The following is a 17,722-nucleotide window of genomic DNA, read 5'->3' as shown; positions in this document are numbered from 1 at the left end:
GCTTTGACCACTGGCAGCAGCTTCAGAAGACATTCCTCTGATGGGTCATATTTAATCAAATCAAACTCATCCAGCTCCTGATCTGAGTTCAGTAACACAAACACCAGAGCTGACCACTGAGCAGGAGAGAGTCTGGTTCCCCTGAGACGACTGAGACCTCCTCTGTTCAGGTAAGTCTGTACTTCCTGCACTAGAGAATGATCATTCAGTTCATTCAGACAGTGGAACAGATTGATGGATTTCTCTGGAGATGGATTCTCCCTGATCTTCTCCTTGATGTACTTGACTGTTTTCTGTTTGCTGTGAGAGCTGCTTCCTGTCTGGGGCAGTAGGTCTCTTAAGAGAGTCTGATTGGACTCCAGTGAGAGACCCAGAAGGAAGCGGAGGAACAGGTCCAGGTGTCCGTTCTCACTCTGTAAGGCCTTGTTCACTGCGCTCCTGAGGAGATCAGACATGTCTGACTTTCTGAAGAGATTAAAACGTCCAGTGCTTTGTTCCACTAACACATTTGTCTTTCTAAAAATAAAGCAGAAAAATGCATATAAAGCAGCCAGAAACTCCTGAACACTCAGATGTACAAAGCTGAACACCTTCCCCAGGTGAAGCCCAAACTCCTCTCTGAAGATTTGGGTACACACTCCTGAGTACACTGACACTTCTCTCACATCAATGCCACACTCTCTCAGGTCTTCCTCATAGAAGATCAGGTTTCCTTTCTCCAGCTGTTGGAAAGCCAGTTTTCCCAGTGCCAGGATACTCTCTCTGGTCTGCTGAGGATCAGGGTCACATTTCTGATGGTACTTTTGGTCCTTGTGTTTGATCTGAAAGATCAGGAAGTGTGTGAACATTTGAGTCAGAGTCTTGGGGATCTGTCCACTCTCTGCTTCACCCAACATTCTCTCTAGAACAGTGGCTGAGATCCAGCAGAAGACTGGGATGTGGCACATGATGTAGAGGCTTCTTGAAGACTTCATGTGTCTGATGATTTTATTGGCCAGGCTCTGATCACTGATCCTCTTCCTGAAGTACTCCTCTTTCTGAGGATCACTGAACCCTCGTACCTCTGTTACCTGGTCTACACACTCAGGAGGGATCTGATTGGCTGCTCCTGGTCGAGAGGTTATCCAGAGGAGAGCAGAGGGAAACAGATTCCCCTTGATGAGGTTCGTCAGCAGCACATCCACTGAGGCTGACTCTGTCACATCACACAATCTCTCATTCTTCTGGAAATTTAGAGGAAGTCGACACTCATCCAGACCATCAAAGATCAACACCACTTTGTAGGAGTCACAGTCTATTACTTCTAGTTTTCTCATTTCAGGGAAAAAGTGATGAAGATGATCCATCAGACTGAGATGTTTCTGCTTCATCAGATTCAGCTCTCTAAAGGGAAGTGGAAACATGAAGGTGACGTCCTCATTTGCTTTTCCTTCAGCCCAGTCCAGAATGAACTTCTGCACAGAGACTGTTTTTCCAATTCCAGCAACTCCTTTAGTCAGCACTCTTCTGATGGACTTGTCTTTAAAGACATCATTACATTTGATGGGTGTCTCCTGTGTTGCTGGTCTCCTGGACGCTGTCTCAATCTGTCTCACTTCATGTTCATTATTGACGTCTCCACTCCAACCCTCTGTGATGTAGAGCTCTGTGTAGATCTCATTCAGAAGTGCTGAGCTTCCATGCTGTGAGATTCCTTCATTAATTCTTTTAAACTTCTCTCTCAGGCTGGATTTCAGCTTTGGCTGATACACAGAGGCCACAGACTCTAATAAACAAAGTAATAAGATGTTTTAATGTAAAATCACTGAACACAGGATTAAATGTCAAATTCAAATGCTGCTGTTCATTCCTGATTCATGTAGTAAATATTCCTGAAGGAACAGGACCATTGTACAGAGTCACCACAAGCTGGACCACGAACAGAACAGAAAAGCAGCAGATGTACATGATACTAAACTCGAACTTCAAACTAAAAGTGTTCCTATCTAAAACTATTTCCTCTCTCTAAAGTGAACCTGATGGAATAAAGCCATGACTCAGAGCTCTTACTGCTGTGCAGTGTGTTAGCGAGATCTGTGTGGTTCATGTTCTTCAGGACGTGCAGTGTGATCTTCAGCGCTCCGTCTCTGACACTGTGCAGATCCTCCTCATCCTCCACCTCCCTCTCAGTGCATGCTGGGTAATCTGGACTCAGGAGCTTCCTAAACCTCTTCAGTTCATTCTTTATCAGGGTGATGACTTTGTGTTCCAGCTCCTGGTTAGAAACACACAGGAACACATCTAAATATTATAATGTTACACACTGAGAGATGCTTTTATTTTATGAAAAGAATAAAAGTCTCTTTCTATTCCCACAGTTACAGCTGAAATTCTGCCTGATTACCCATAATGCTGCTGCACATCAATAAACCTGTAAACTGTCATGATCTTAAATAAAAAACCTGCAACCTGCTCACACACAAGTTACACACATTAAAAAGACACACACCTTGAATATGGAGTCCAGCTGATTTCTGCTGAGGTTTGATTTCTTCTGTTGTGGTCTGTGAAGAAATAAAACACATGATGTGATATAGACTATATGTATTCATAGCTGCACAACACACACTAATACATACAGAGACAGATATTTAACACTATCCTCTTAACACAATACACTGATTTCAGGATTTCTCACTGACACTAACATGTTTATGAATAAAATAGTGATCTAGTCATTAATGTCCCAGGTGTAAATGTTGTTGTGTAGCACCACAGACCCTCCAGCTCAGGGACTGCAGGCTGAACTGAACTCTTAAAGCAGTTTTCCTCACTGCCAGTCCGAGAGCTGCAGCACTGCACAGTTTAGTGTTTTACTGCTTCAACACCTGATAAAGATCATGAAGGGCTTCAGAATGAGACCAGTGAGTTTGATCAGGTGGAACACTGCTGTAAAACACCTCACTGTACTGACCTCACATCAGGAGAACTGGCTCCGTCTCTGAAGGTAAATGGAAGATCCATTGACTTGTCACTCTTCATGGACACACAGCTGGGTTCTGGTGAGTCTGATCTCTTTCCCTCCATCATTCTAGAATGAAACAGAAATATCAGCAATAATTAATACTCTGCTGTCTCAGCACTGTTACACAATGTGTTCATCATTAAACACCAATAATTCCATCTTTTTAATTCAGCTCCAGTCTGCACACTTATTCAAACAGGAGACACACCTCATACCTCAGGAATTACACTGATGTCAGGAGTCCCAATCACAGATAACTGACTCAGCTGGGTCTTAAAGCCTGTAGAGTTCACTGACTCAAAGCTACGCTGCTCTTCTCCTCCACATTACACAGTCCTTTTTACTCTTCTCTCAGTGAATGATTTCTCTAAACTGTTCTTAGATCAGATCAGTGATATATTCACTGCTATTAAACACCTTAAACCAAAGTCTAGTTCCTCTGTTAACTAGTGAGTGTTTAGAGATACAGATCTGTTCCATGAGACGGTGTGTATTTATTGCTGGTGAATGGAAAAGTAACTCACCTCTCGTCTCTCTTTAAGTCCTGTTTTCCAGACACACTCATGTTGGAGGTCATGTCTCCTTCTCCAGATTACAGCAGGACACACGTTTACTTCACTCCAACATCGGTGTGTTAAATCAAACCCTGTATCAGCACAGAGTTCACTTACAGGAAATAGTCTCTGTATCAAGTTATTAAACAACCTGTGTACATTCAAACTTCAGTACAAACCCACAAAACTCTTCTGCATCTGGTGTACATTCAGTGTGTTTATATATTATAGCTTTAGATGTAGATACTCACTGTGTTTTTACTCCTGAAATGCTGTATTTTCCCCTCCACACAAAATGGAGACTGACTTTCACTTTCGAACGTTTATTCTGCAGAGGGGGAGGGGCAGTGAGGTAGGGTAATAAACACACACACACACACAGAGATATGGTTTGTTTTCAGACAGCTTTCTGATCCATCGAGCAAAGGCCTGTAAATACTGAAAGTATAAGCCTGAAAACGCTGCAAATACAGAGAACAGAATTAACAGTCTGGTAAAATCTACATCACACACATTATCATTTCATTACCTTCATTTATTATCTCGTGACTTCATTCAGCTGTGCACGAACAACTGTCAGAGCTCTATACAAATATATAAACTAAAATAAAATAACAGGAACTAGAAACACTCAGCAGATCATTAGATAAAGAAGCAGAACTCATACGCTGAGTAAGTTTACTTAAATATCTGCAGAAAGGTATTTTTTCTGGTTTTCCCTTAATGAGAGCGAGTATCCTGATATTAGTGAGGATTGGTGTGTAAGTAGTTTTTGTGTGAATAATGAATGTTACTCAGAATAAAAGTGATGATGGAGAGTAAGTTAAACACATTGGTCAGACGAGTAACTAACCCAGTGTTTCCCAATCGAGGTTCTGTCTGATGAGAGCAGGGGTGCGTGTAAAAATCCTTCAAACATTTTCTAAAATGATCAAATGTGTAGAAAACATTTAATATAGATGAGACATATCTGATGTCTGAAATAATAAGACAGACACAGAAATAATAAGACAGACACACACACACACAACAATAATAATAATAATAAACTAGACCAGTACATTTCCTGAAGAAAATGTGTGCTGCTTGCCATGGCAAAATTCGGATCAGGCGCCAATACTTTCGATAGCCGGAAGCGTAGAGTGCCAATCCTTTTGACAGCCAGAAGAGTGGGGTGCCAATACTTTTGACAGTTGACGGCGTAGGGTGCCAATACTTTTGAGAGCTGGACGCGATGGGCGTCAATTCTTTTGAGAGCTGGAGGCACAGGGCGCCAATACTTCTGAGAGCCGGCCGTGTAGTGCAGCTATACTTTTTAGAGCTGGCCGTGTAGGGCGGAAATACTTTGGAGAGCCAGCCATGTGGGGTGCCAATACTTTTGAGAGTCGGCCAGATAGGGCACCAATACTTCTGAGAGCCGGACAGATTGGTTGCCAATACTTTTTAGAGCCGGGCGTGTATGGAGGCAATTCTTTTAGAGCTGGCGGTGTAGAGCGCCAATTCTTTCGCAACTCAATGCAAGTCTATGGGAAATTTTCCGACTTTGAGCTTCCGTACCGGGAATGCCAACATTCCGATCACTTCCGTAATACATAGCACACCTCTCCTCAATAAGCCGATCGATTTGACACCTCAACCGTCGATCTCCGACAAACGGTGCGGGACTAGTTTCGCGCCGGAAAAAAAAGTGGAAGAAGAAGAAGAATTATAATTATAATACGTTTGCCAAATAACAATAGTAGTGCTTTTCAAGCACCATTAATTATAATAATAATAATAATAATAATAATAATACTAAGTAGGCCGGGACTAGTGCGGTGCGGGACTAGTTACGCGCCGAAAAAAAGTGGAATAATAATAATAATAATAATAATAATAATAATAATAATAAGTATGCAAGAGAACAATAGTAGTGCTTTTCAAGCACCACTAATAAAACACTTACTGTTACGATAGACAGCCACCTCCTCTTTGAAGTATTCCTCAAAATAAAAATAAAACTTTAGCGGTGCTAAAATGAGAAGCCGCAGGTTCGTTTAAATCACACAGCGCAAACACTGGTACACAGCCGAGATCTTAGAAACTGCTGTGTAACTGACTCCACTTTTAAACATAGAGTCTACCTATTGCTGGGGGTATCGTAAAGCCATTAACACCCCCAGACACCAACTCATTATCATAAACATACTGATAGGATTACAAAACGACCCCCGGTCATAAAATAAGTGTCTCCACACAAAACTCTTGCTCAGGAAAACACAAACATCATAAATTAGACTACCTACAAACTGTTGCTCAGGAAAACACAAAGATCATAAATTAGACTACCTACAAACTGTTGCTCAGGAAAAACACAAAGATCATAAATTAGACTACCTACAAACTGTTGCTCAGGAAAAACACAAAGATCATAAATTAGACTACCTACAAACTGTTGGTCAGGAAAACACAAAGATCATAAATTAGACTACCTACAAACTGTTGGTCAGGAAAACACAAAGATCATAAATTAGACTACCTACAAACTGTTGCTCAGGAAAACACAAAGATCATAAATTAGACTACCTACAAACTGTTGGTCAGGAAAACACAAAGATCATAAATTAGCACACTACTTCGAATGACAGTTTGACAGAAAGTACTGTCTACCGGTGAAACACGTGGGGTTTATTGAGCGAGAGAGAGAGAGAGAGAGAGAAAGAGGTGTGTCTGAAACATGTATGTATGGGCGGGTTTTAGAGAGAGAGAGAGAGAGAGAGAGAGGTGTGTCTGAAACATGTATGTATGGGCGGGGTTTAGAGAGAGAGGTGTGTCTGAAACATGTCTGTATGGGCGGGGTTTAGAGAGAGAGCGAGCGAGAGAGAGAGAGGTGTGTCTGAAACATGTATGTATGGGTGGGGTTTAGAGAGAGAGAGAGAGAGAGAGAGAGAGGTGTCTGAAACATGTATGTATGGGCGGGGTTTAGAGAGAGAGCGAGCGAGAGAGAGAGGTGTGTCTGAAACATGTATGTATGGGCGGGGTTTAGAGAGAGAGAGAGAGAGAGAGGGGTGTCTGAAACATGTATGTATGGGCGGGGTTTAGAGAGAGAGAGAGAGAGAGAGAGGTGTGTCTGAAACATGTATGTATGGGCGGGGTTTAGAGAGAGAGAGAGAGGTGTGTCTGAAACATGTATGTATGGGCGGGGTTTAGAGAGAGAGAGAGAGAGAGAGAGAGAGAGAGAGAGAGGTGTGTCTGAAATGTATGTATGGGCGGGGTTTAGAGAGAGAGAGAGAGAGAGAGAGAGAGAGAGAGGTGATTCGGTTTTTTGTCTTCTAGTTTAAACATTCTTTTAAAAGATTCTTTTTAAAGATTCTTTTAGCCAACACTAACATTTTTACCTTGTAAGGATCTTTGTTTAGAAGTCGTGTAATATGTGCGATTCTTTTTAAACAGCTCTTTTAACCATTTTTACATCCTAAAGGTTTGTGTTTAGAATGTATGTAATACAAACGATTATTTTAAACAGATTCTTTTTTTTTTTTTTTTTAAAAAAACGCTTTACCTCCTACACTTTTTATTCAAAGGCAAACCGGGCTCCTAAAAACGAAATCAACAATTGTTTTCATTTATTTCACAAACAAATATTCTACTCATATGTACACATTCACACATCATGCTTTTCTAACAATGTGTTTACACAAACGAAATAACGCCACACAGTAACACAAACACATGCCCAATGTTAACCATTGATACTCTTTTCAGACGTATTTCACCCCCCTCCCCCCCAAAAAAAAAAAATTAGACTCATTAACATAAACACCTTTGTTGGGGGGCTACTCCCCCACACCCCTCTCCACCACTGCCCAGACACACAGGAGCTAGATTGACCCACTGATACAATCGATAGGGTTACCCCCCCCACCCCTGGTCATAAATTAGGTCACTTACAGAAATGTCGGCCTGAGAAGCACAAAGGGCTATAAATCAGCACACACTACTTTGATTGACAGTTTGACAGAAAGTGTATGCTACTCTTGTTGGAACAAAGTTACTGGTGTGACTCTAATTCTCTTTATTTTTAATGGTCTAGTAAAAGGGCAGTCTGTGCACCGGCTCCCTATAGTGGCCTGTGTCAATCACTGCCTCAAATTTTTATAAAATATTATTATCTATTAATTTATTAATATCTCTCTGTGCGTGTGTGTGTGTGTGTGTGTGTGTGTGTGTGTGTGTGTGTGTGTGTGTAGGACTACACAGTGTCTTTGTGTGTTAACAGGAGCTCAGCTATTCTCTCTGAATAAAGAGGAACTTCGTGCTGTCATTCCTGAAGAAGGAGCGAGGGTGTACAGCCAAGTTGCCGTACAGAAGGCACTGCTGGAGCTAAACACACACATACGCACACACACACACACACACACACACACACACACACACACACACACGCTAATGATGTGTATAAATGATGAGTGTTTTTTTCTCAGGATGTCAGAAAGGCAACAGAGCTGGAGGCAGTGATGGAGAAACAGAAGATGAAGGTGGATTTCACAGAGGAGAGTGGAACTCATACGCCTCGTACTCTAGCATACTACACCCCCCTCCCCCCACCTACACCCCATACTACACCCCCCCCCCCAAACACACATGTAGTTTACATATACACATTGATGTACATGGTACGGTGTAATAAAAAAAAAAACATAACATTTATTTAATGCCTTTATACACACACACACACACACACACACACACACACACACACACACACACGTCTGTGTGATATATTACAGACTATTCCTCACACACTTACACAAATCAACTGCCATTTTATGGTAAAGCTGTCTAAATGTAAATATTCAATCTTTGACTGTACATTCATAAATTATAATAACTTGTGTGGCATTCTCTGTTATTTTAAATATCTGTGTGTGTGTGTGTGTGTGTGTGTGTGTGTGTGTTTCAACATCATTTTACAAAAACACTATTCAACATTTCATCAAAGAGCCTGCATCTTTTGATCAAAGTTGCATGGCGCGAGACCATTCAGTGCTTTATAGGTTAATAATAGTATTTTATAATCAGTGTGAGATTTCACTGGGAGCCAATGCAGTGTGGATAAGATCGGGGTGATGTGTCGTATCTTCTGGTTCTAGTTAGGACTCTAGCAGCTGCATTCTGGACTAACTGGAGTTTGTTTATGTTCCTACTGGAACATCCAGACAGTAAGACATTACAGTAATCTAGTCTAGAGGTGACGAAAGCATGAACTAGTATTTCTGCATCATGTAGTGACATTAGACAACCCCAATACCGAAAAAGTTGGGACAGTATGGAAAATGCTAATAAAACAATGAGGGTCATTTGTAAATGTACATTGACTTGTATTTAAACAAAAAACATAAAGACGAGGTATTTGAGGTTTTACCTAATCAACTGCAAAGTTTCTGGAAGATGAACATTCATTTTGAAATTGATGCTGCAACACGTTCCAAAAAAGTTGGGACAGGGGTCATTTAGGATTAATACGATGTGACGAGTTGAAAGAAGAAGGTGATGTGAAACAGGTGAGGTCTAATTATCGTCTAATCATATACATAAGGAGCCTTCAAAAAAAGCTGAGTCCTTCAAGAGTAAGGATGGGTCGAAGCTCGCCAATCTGCCAACAGATATGTCAGCAAATAATCCAACACTTTGAGAAGAACATTCCCCAAAGACAAATCGGTAGGATTTTGGTCATTTCACCTTCTACAGTGCACAATATAATTAAAAGATTCAAGGAATCCGGTCAAATCTCGGTGCGTAAAGGGCGAGGCATAAAACCACTTCTGAATGCACGTGATCTCCGCTCCCTCAGATGTCACTGTCTTAAAAACCGTCATGAGTCTGTAATGAAGATCCTGACATGGGCTCGGGAATACTTTGGTAAACCTTAGTCAGTCGACAGCATTCGCCGCTGCATCCACAGATGCAAGTTAAGGCTTTACTATGTAAAGCAGAGGCCATACATTGTCCCGAAGCTCCGGCCACTTCTCTGGGCTCGGTCTTACCTAAGATGGACAGTAGCACATTGGAATCTTGTTTTGTGGTCTGATGAATCGACATTTTAAATAGTTTTTGGAAAACAACTGTCGTGTTCTCCGAGCCAAAGAGGAAAAGGACTGTCCAAGCTGTGATCAGAGTCAGGTCCAAAAGCCAGCGTCTGTCATGGCATGGGGGCGTGTCAGTGTCCATGGTATGTGGGCGTGTCAGTGTCCATGGTATGGGGGCGTGTCAGTGTCCATGGTATGGGGCATGTCAGTTGGTATGGGGGCGTGTCAGTGTCCATGGTATGGGGGCATGTCAGTGTCCATGGTATGGGGGCGTGTCAGTGTCCATGGTATGGGGGCGTGTCAGTGTCCATGGTATGGGGCATGTCAGTTGGTATGGGGGCGTGTCAGTGTCCATGGTATAGGGGCGTGCCAGTGCCCATGGTATGGGGGCGTGTCAGTGTCCATGGTATGGGGCATGTCAGTTGGTATGGGGACGTGTCAGTGTCCATGGTATAGGGGCGTGCCAGTGCCCATGGTATGGGGGCGTGTCAGTGTCCATGGTATGGGGGCGTGTCAGTGTCCATGGTATGGGGGCGTGTCAGTGTCCATGGTATGGGGGCGTGTCAGTGTCCATGGTATAGGGGCGTGTCAGTGTCCATGGTATAGGGGCGTGCCAGTGCCCATGGTATGGGGGCGTGTCAGTGTCCATGGTATGGGTAACACACATCTGTGAGGGCATCATTAATGCAGAAAGATATGTACACATTTTGGAGCTACACATGCTGCCACCCAGAGCAGGACAACGCCAAACCACAAACGCATGGTTGTGTAAGAAGAGAGTGCTGGCGCTAGCACGACCTGCCTGCAGTCCTGACCTGCCTCCGATGTGTGGCGCATTATAAAGCTCAAAATAAGGCACTGAAGGCCTCGTACAGTAGCACAGCTAAAGAAATGAATAATGGATGAATGGGGGGAGTGCTGCAGAGATGATTGTTCTTCTGGAAGGTTCTCCTCTCTCCACAGAGACACGCTCGAGCTCTGTCAGAGTGATCATCGGGTTTTTGGTCACCTCCCTGACTAAGGCCCTTCTCCCCCGATCGCTCAGTTTGGCCGGACGGCCAGCTCTAAGAAGAGTCCTGCTGGTTCCAGACTTCCTCCATTTACGGATGATGGAGGCCACTGTGCTCATTGGGACCTTCAATGCTGCAGAAATGTTTCTATACCCTTCCCCAGATCTGTGCCTCGATACAATCCTGTCTCGGAGGTCTACAGACAATTCCTTGGACTTCATGGCTTGGTTTGTGCTCTGACATGCATTGTTAACTGTGGGACCTTATATATAGACAGGTGTGTGCCTTTCCAAATCATGTCCAATCAACTGAATTTATCACAGGTGGACTCCAATCGAGTTGTAGAAACATCTCAAGGATGATCAGTGGAAACAGGATGCACCTGAGCTCAATTTTGAGTGTCATGGCAAAGGCTGAGAATACTTATGTACATGTGCTTTTTTAGTTTTTTATTTTTAATAAATTTGCAAAGATTTCAAACAAACTTCTTTCACGTTATCATTATGGGGTATTGTTAGTAGAATTTTGAGGAAAATAATGAATTTAATCCATTTTGGAATAAGACTAACATAACACAATGTGGAAAAAGTGAAGCGCTGTATATACTTTACGGATGCACTGTACATCACTACAATTACAATCACCACAGATGGAAACTGGATGTGTGTTTGTGAGTATGTGAGTGTGTGTGTGTGTGTGTGTGTACCTCCAGTGTATAGTGTGGATTCTCCAGTCCAGCAGAGAGCAGCGTCACTCCTGAATCCTGCAGGTTATTGTGACTCAGGTCCAGTTCTCTCAGTCTGGAGGAGTTTGATCTGAGAACTGAGGACAGAACTCTACTGCTTTCATCTGTCAGATCACACCCACACAGCCTGGAAGAGAAATGATGATATATCAGAACACTGATCACACACACACACACACATAGCCATAATACAGCTAAAGTTTCCCATGTAACAGAAATATGAGTGCATTTGTCTCACACACAGAAATCAGAGGACATGACACCACATCAGCATTATTATTATTATTATTATTATTATTATTATTATTAATAATAATAATAATAATAATAGCAACATCATCAGTTACAATGATCCTTAAAGGACTGAAAACATTTTTGTTTGAACAAATGCTTCATTATAATTGAAACATGAAGCCATTCGAAAAGACCCATGACACTTGTTGAGACCATGAGCGATCAAAACGTCAATGAGCCTTGGAGTCACTCTTAAGCCTTGTCTCATTCTCCATTGCGGTTACGGCTGGTAAAGAAGGTTGGCACATTGAAACGATCAAAACATAAACCATCAGAACATAAATGAACCAAGGAAATGCACTTAAGTCTTGTCTCATGCTCCCTTCCTCTGATGGCCAGGAGAAAATGGCACTGGACTTGGAATGCACTGGGGTCTCCCCTACGCAACTTGAAGCCTGCTCAAGGCATGTCAACGGTCTGTGTCAACTAACTCGTGTGCACTTTCTTGCTGACTGCAAAGAGAAAAGGGCACTGGACTTGAACAATACTGGGGTTTCACCTGCGCAACTTGAAGCCTGTTATGAAACTGTGTCGTAATGCAGAGAGAACTCTATTCAGATGAGCAGGAAAGCACCTTGGCATTCATCAAACACGCTTGTGCAAAACAAATTTTGTATCCTAGGAAAATGCTTTGACGTAAAGTAAGTCGTCCGAATGTGTTCATGTAAACTAGTAAAGGCTCTAATTACTTGACTGAAGTAAATGTACTGAAGAGGGCGTCCACGTGCGGAAACCTGAGAATATAAACGAGACTGCAAAGTTGTTGTTGAAGACACGGACAAACACGTCCGTCGGCTCCTGTAGAATAGCCTAGTGTTTCCTTAAATCACTTTGAGGCGTCGGACTCTAAATCCAGCGGGGTTTTCTTGTGCAGGTATGAACCCTGCTTGCAGCTTTGTCAGCTGTAGGTGTCAAGTCACTGGTGCTCACTCTCCTGCTGTTTATTTAAAGCAGAGTATGTATGCACCCTAACCCTAAAGTTTCCCATGTAACAGAAATATGAGTGCGTTTGTCTCACACAGAAATCAGAGGACATGACACCACATCAGCATTATTAATAATAATAATAATAATAATAATATCATCAGTTACAATGATCCTTAAAGCACTGAAAACATTTTTGTTTGAACAAATGCTTCATTATAATTGAAACATGAAGCCATTTTTTAATAAAAGTATTAAAAAGTCTCCTATTTAAAAATAAACAAAATAAATAAAATAAATAAAAAATCTCCCATTTGAACAAAAGATGAGATAAGATAACACTTTATTAATCCCAGCGTGGAGAAATGAGGGAATTAGGAGGAAAAAGGAGCCGGACCTGCTGTGGCTTTGTTTGGAAATATTTTTGTTGGTGAAATAGAACAGAAACAGACAATATTGAGTGTAAAATGTACGTCAGGTAATATTATCTTATTGTTTACATGTTAGCATAGCATGTTAAATTAACTACTAAATAAAAATCACATCAGCTGTATGAGCTTTTAAATAACGTCCTATTATTATTATTAACATTTACTGTAGCTGCACAGCCGGACTGCTCCTGTACCTTTAACACGCACACTCACACAGTCACACACACACACAGTCACACACACACACAGTCACACACACACACAGTCACACACACACACATTCTTGTAATTAGAACATTCTGGGGTCAGTAGTCCCACCCATGTATTGTGGGGACACCACTTTCCTGAGGTCCTACAGATGTGAAAAAAATCAGGCATGTATAATTTAAGCCTGAGAACACATATCATCTCAAATTCTGGATTTAAATCACAAAATTTCTGTGCTTGGTTTTTTCACACCTAATGTGGACATAACAAGAACTCATCATTAATGGGGACCTAATTTGCATACACAGCAAATTAGCTGATTTTCATGTTGTAGCGGGGACATCACTAGATAGACATCACTAGATAGACAGATCTGCATACACACAGATCAGGTAGTTTATATGACAACAATGGGACATGGTTTTAAAAAACAAAGTTGTCAATTTAACTCTATAATTATTTATACAAAATTACAAACTAAGCATGTCTAATTTAGAGGGCTGTCTGTAAAGCAGATATGATGTGTATTTTCTCTATTTGAAGGTTTAAGCTTCTCATGAAATTATATTGAACAGTTGTTCTTAATTGTTTATACTAAGGACTCTTAGCCTTATTTGTGAAATATGCAATCAGTGAAAGTTTGGTTATCAAAAAGCTCTCTTACAGAAATTTCAATATCTGCACGTAATAGATAACAGACTACATTTTTTTTGGAGCTTTCTATTTCCAACAGAGGAACCCTTTGAGAAACCTAGGAACTTGTTAAGGAAGGTGTTACCAGTGCTATTATTAGTTTTGAGGCTATAATTCTAAGAAGCTTTTCATTTCCTGCTCCAAAGTATACAATTTTTTTGTGGAATAGAAAGTAGAGGTGCTAGCTGTACTGAACCTCACTTATTTATCACAGGCATGCATCACAAATTAACACTATCCCCAGTCATTTTGGCAAGTCAAAATGACAAAGAAACGCATCCTTTTGATATTTTAGCTACATGAAGGATTTGTTTATTGGTCTGGATCTCTAATCAAGTGAAAAATTGTCAGTCAGATGAAAAAACCCTGTCTATTCAACATTATAAAGACAACTTGAGTCTTGAGCTTCTTTGCTGTAAAAGACAACAAATATTTGCCCATTAAAGTGCAGAACCACTAAGCTCACATGTGCCATGAATGAACTTGGACTCATTTAAGTTTGACATAACACTTCTGCTTACTACATATAGCCAGCTCAAAGTTAAACATATTGAGAAAAATAAAGATACTAGCCAAACACAGACACACAACCAAATGTCATAAACACAATTTTTTTCTTTATTCTATATCCACTTAACTGACTAAGCTAAAAAGTGACACTAACAACTTAATAATATATGTTGAGGTAGCTAATTTTGATTCCAGGCAGTCTAAACATGTAAATGGGTAGCACACTGAAGCTTTTATTGCCCAATAGGACCTGAAAAGGTGGAACCCGCTGGATTGCATGGCTTAAAGAAGCTTATCTCTGCCTAACCACACTCGTCGCTATTAAGCACTAACCACAGTGGCAAGTGGCATCACATCCACTGCTGTGCACTGAGAGTGCACCAGAATTAATTTTGTATATCTATATATATTTTTGCCTACGAATGTAAACGTAGTGTCGATAAAGACGAATAGAAAGTTTGTCATTCTTAACCTCTTCTGAGTAGCAGCTGTGTTTTCTTGTTTAGGCCGAGGGATTATGATCATTTGTGGTGACACGGACCGATGAGGGTGGAAAACCCATGGAAGCTAGGTCACTGAGGGGAGGAGGGAGGGAGAGACGGAGACCGAGCAGGAGCACAGACACTCATGCACAAAGCCTCTAAATAAGTCCGGGTTTATACAAGTCGAGTATAATCTGAGCCCTAATCTGACATTTTTTACTTGCTGGGTATCGCAGGTGAACTCTTCAGTTGAGGTTACTTTATTTTGGCTTAACCTTCAGCTTTGGGAAAATATTTTGGGAATGGTGAGGTGAGACGTGATAGTGGAATGTGTCTGTGTGTGTATATGTAGGTTCTGATAACCTGGTACGCTATGGCACTCTGGAGAGTCTCGTGAACGACGTGGCTGATGACACGTGGGACAACAGAGCCACGAATAGAATGAGCACCATCCGATTCCTCGATGACGACGATGAACAGGTGAGAGAATTGTGAAATGCTGGACTCTGTATCACCTGATTGAGCTTCCGTGTGTGTGTGCGCGTGTGTGTTAAACTGAAATAACAACTCGGACTATTATTACTATTACTATTATATTACTACTGCTACCATCTAATTTATAAGATTGGTTTTGATGCACGTGTTTACTGTATCATTAATTAAAATGCAAATGTGCAAACGCTTATGTCAGAGTGTCAGAATCCCGAGTTTGAGTGAGGAAACTTTCACGCCTGTGGATTTCGGACATTACTCTGTAGGTTTCCGAGTCAGGATTGTCAGAATTTTTGGAAACCCGACTAAATGAATGAAGTGCATTCAGTAAATAGCAAAATAACGAAGTATATAAACACAAAATCCAATGGCAAGAAATTCCTGACAGTTCATCTTTGTTAATACAGGGAGTGACCCTGGTGGTATGAACCACACTTGGGAACTAATAAAATTAGAATATAAAGCATAAGGTAGCCTTTGAGTACGATAGTTGTCACACGGGTCATGTTTGCTGTGGTCCAAATCCGAGTGCGATTGTTCCCCCCCGTTGGTCTGGTTTCAGACTCACTCGAACGCAGGTGCAACAGATATTATGCGCAGCAGTGGACCTCTTCTGTGTCCCACAAATTCCCCTGCCGCTCATGGTACACGTGTTGTGGAGACTACGTCGTAATGATGCCGTCCTCAGCTAAAATGCACGCGCAGGTTACTTTACTTCCTGAATAAGCGCGGAACGGAGTACGATTTGCGTTCATATTCACTGGAATCGTGGCTCGGTTCCAAAACAACCGAACTAGGACCACCTCCTTCAGGTAGTCTCAGGTCCGGTACCGCGCTGTGCTTCCCGGTCCACGTGACAGCTTTCACATTACACACAAACCACGCTCAGACTGAGCTGCCAGTGCGAAAGCGCTCTAAGAGTCTGATTTTGGATCCGTAATTAAAGCTATGCCCTTGCTTTAGGGGCTTACTTCGCCTTCAGTCACTGTCGTTGATTATTTATCTGGAACAGCACACCTATGGTGTTTTATTCTGTACTCGGCGTGGTACACTGAGAGTTGGGAGTAAAGTCATTCAAATGGCCTTGTTCTGTAAACATAGCCCTGTCCTGTTCTGTGATGAATGAATCACTGTTGTAAGAAAAGAGTAGAGCAGAAACCTGTATTGCTATGTGACCGGGACCTGTGAGAATTGTTTAAATGGTTTTCTAATAGTACAGTACAGATTTATACACTCATTGGTATATCCCTGCTCATTCATGCAGTTATCCAATACATGAAATCGTGTAGATAAAATGTGGACGTCTTCTCAGGTTCGGCATGTTTTTTTTTGTTGTTTTTTTCCATTTTATGGTAGCCTTCTTCTCGGCTCGACCCAGTCTAGCTATCGAGCTCTCTTTTGATCTCGCTCATCAACAAGCCGTTTCCACTCTTAGTTCCGCCACTCGATGGTTTTTTGCACCATCTTGAATAAACTCAGGAGGCTGTGAAATTCCAAGCAGATCAGTAGCTTCTGAAATACGCAAATACCCGTCTGGCACCAGCAACCATGCCACCGAGTCACCGAGAGCACATTTTCCCCCTATTCAGATGTTTGATGTGAACGTTTCCTGAAGCCGTTGATGTATATCTGCATGATTTTATGCACTGTGCTGCTGCCACATGATTGTCTGATTGGATAATTGCACAGCTGTGCAGCTGTACAGGTGTTTGTCTTAAAGTGGCCAGTGAGTGTATGTATAGTGATACTATAGGTTATAAATGCAGAATATGCACTAAGTTAGCCTTTCTGTTATTAAATACACGGACCCTGTGCCTACACTCATCATTTAGCTTTATTATTATTATTATTATTATTATTATTATTATTGTTAGCGGAATGTAGTCCAGCTGTTGCCGTGCTAATCACATGACCCTGTCAGAATAATAACTTGACAACTCGGTGACTCCACAAAAAAAATTTAAGATAACACAGTACAAAACAGACCATAGACCAGCAAATATGTACGCTCAACTATTGCCAGGAATGAATGATTCATCAATAACCGAGTAACAGGACCAGCGTGGGAAAGAAGCCGTTTTATAACGGTGATGGATCGAATGTGATGAATAGCAATAACTAGGTGTCTATAACTATAGCTCGTGTATCTCCAATGATGGTCTTGTTTTCTTTATTTCTTTTCCTCTGTCATAGGGGACGCTGTTGCGACGGGCCACGCCGCACCACCATGAAGAAGGTGGTGGAGAATCTCCGCAACGGTCTGAACGCTGCCAAAGGCCTGGACTCCAACAAAAACGAGGTCAATAAC

At 41.7% G+C, this 17,722-nt stretch overlaps 1 protein-coding gene across 11 annotated transcripts in view; it reads right to left on the bottom strand.

Annotated features, from left to right (window-relative positions):
- The window catches only part of LOC128604956 (NLR family CARD domain-containing protein 3-like), a 253,505-nt gene that overhangs the window by 13,339 nt on the left and 222,444 nt on the right, over window positions 1–17,722 (bottom strand). For 9 of the 11 annotated variants that reach the window (XR_008385401.1, XR_008385403.1, XR_008385398.1 and 6 more), the window contains exons 3-6: window positions 2,954–3,070; window positions 2,489–2,543; window positions 2,050–2,254; window positions 1–1,765 (exon numbers count right to left, since the gene is read on the bottom strand). The exon at window positions 1–1,765 is cut by the window's left edge and continues 15 nt beyond it. Coding sequence is in view for 5 of the 11 variants with exons in the window: in XM_053620059.1 (XP_053476034.1) it covers window positions 1–1,765; window positions 2,050–2,254; window positions 2,489–2,543; window positions 2,954–3,070 (2,142 nt within the window). In the remaining 6 variants the exon portion in view is untranslated. Of the gene's footprint in view, window positions 1,766–2,049; window positions 2,255–2,488; window positions 2,544–2,953; window positions 3,071–3,528; window positions 3,688–3,809; window positions 3,883–17,722 lie in introns of those variants that run through there. The other 2 variants (XR_008385399.1, XR_008385400.1) reach the window with 2 other exon arrangements.

This window comes from Ictalurus furcatus, unplaced genomic scaffold (genome assembly GCF_023375685.1).
Source record: "Ictalurus furcatus strain D&B unplaced genomic scaffold, Billie_1.0 scf6, whole genome shotgun sequence".
NCBI lineage: Eukaryota > Metazoa > Chordata > Actinopteri > Siluriformes > Ictaluridae > Ictalurus > Ictalurus furcatus.
The sequence above is the reverse complement of the archived record's forward strand: the minus strand, read 5'-3'. Positions and strand labels throughout refer to the sequence as shown.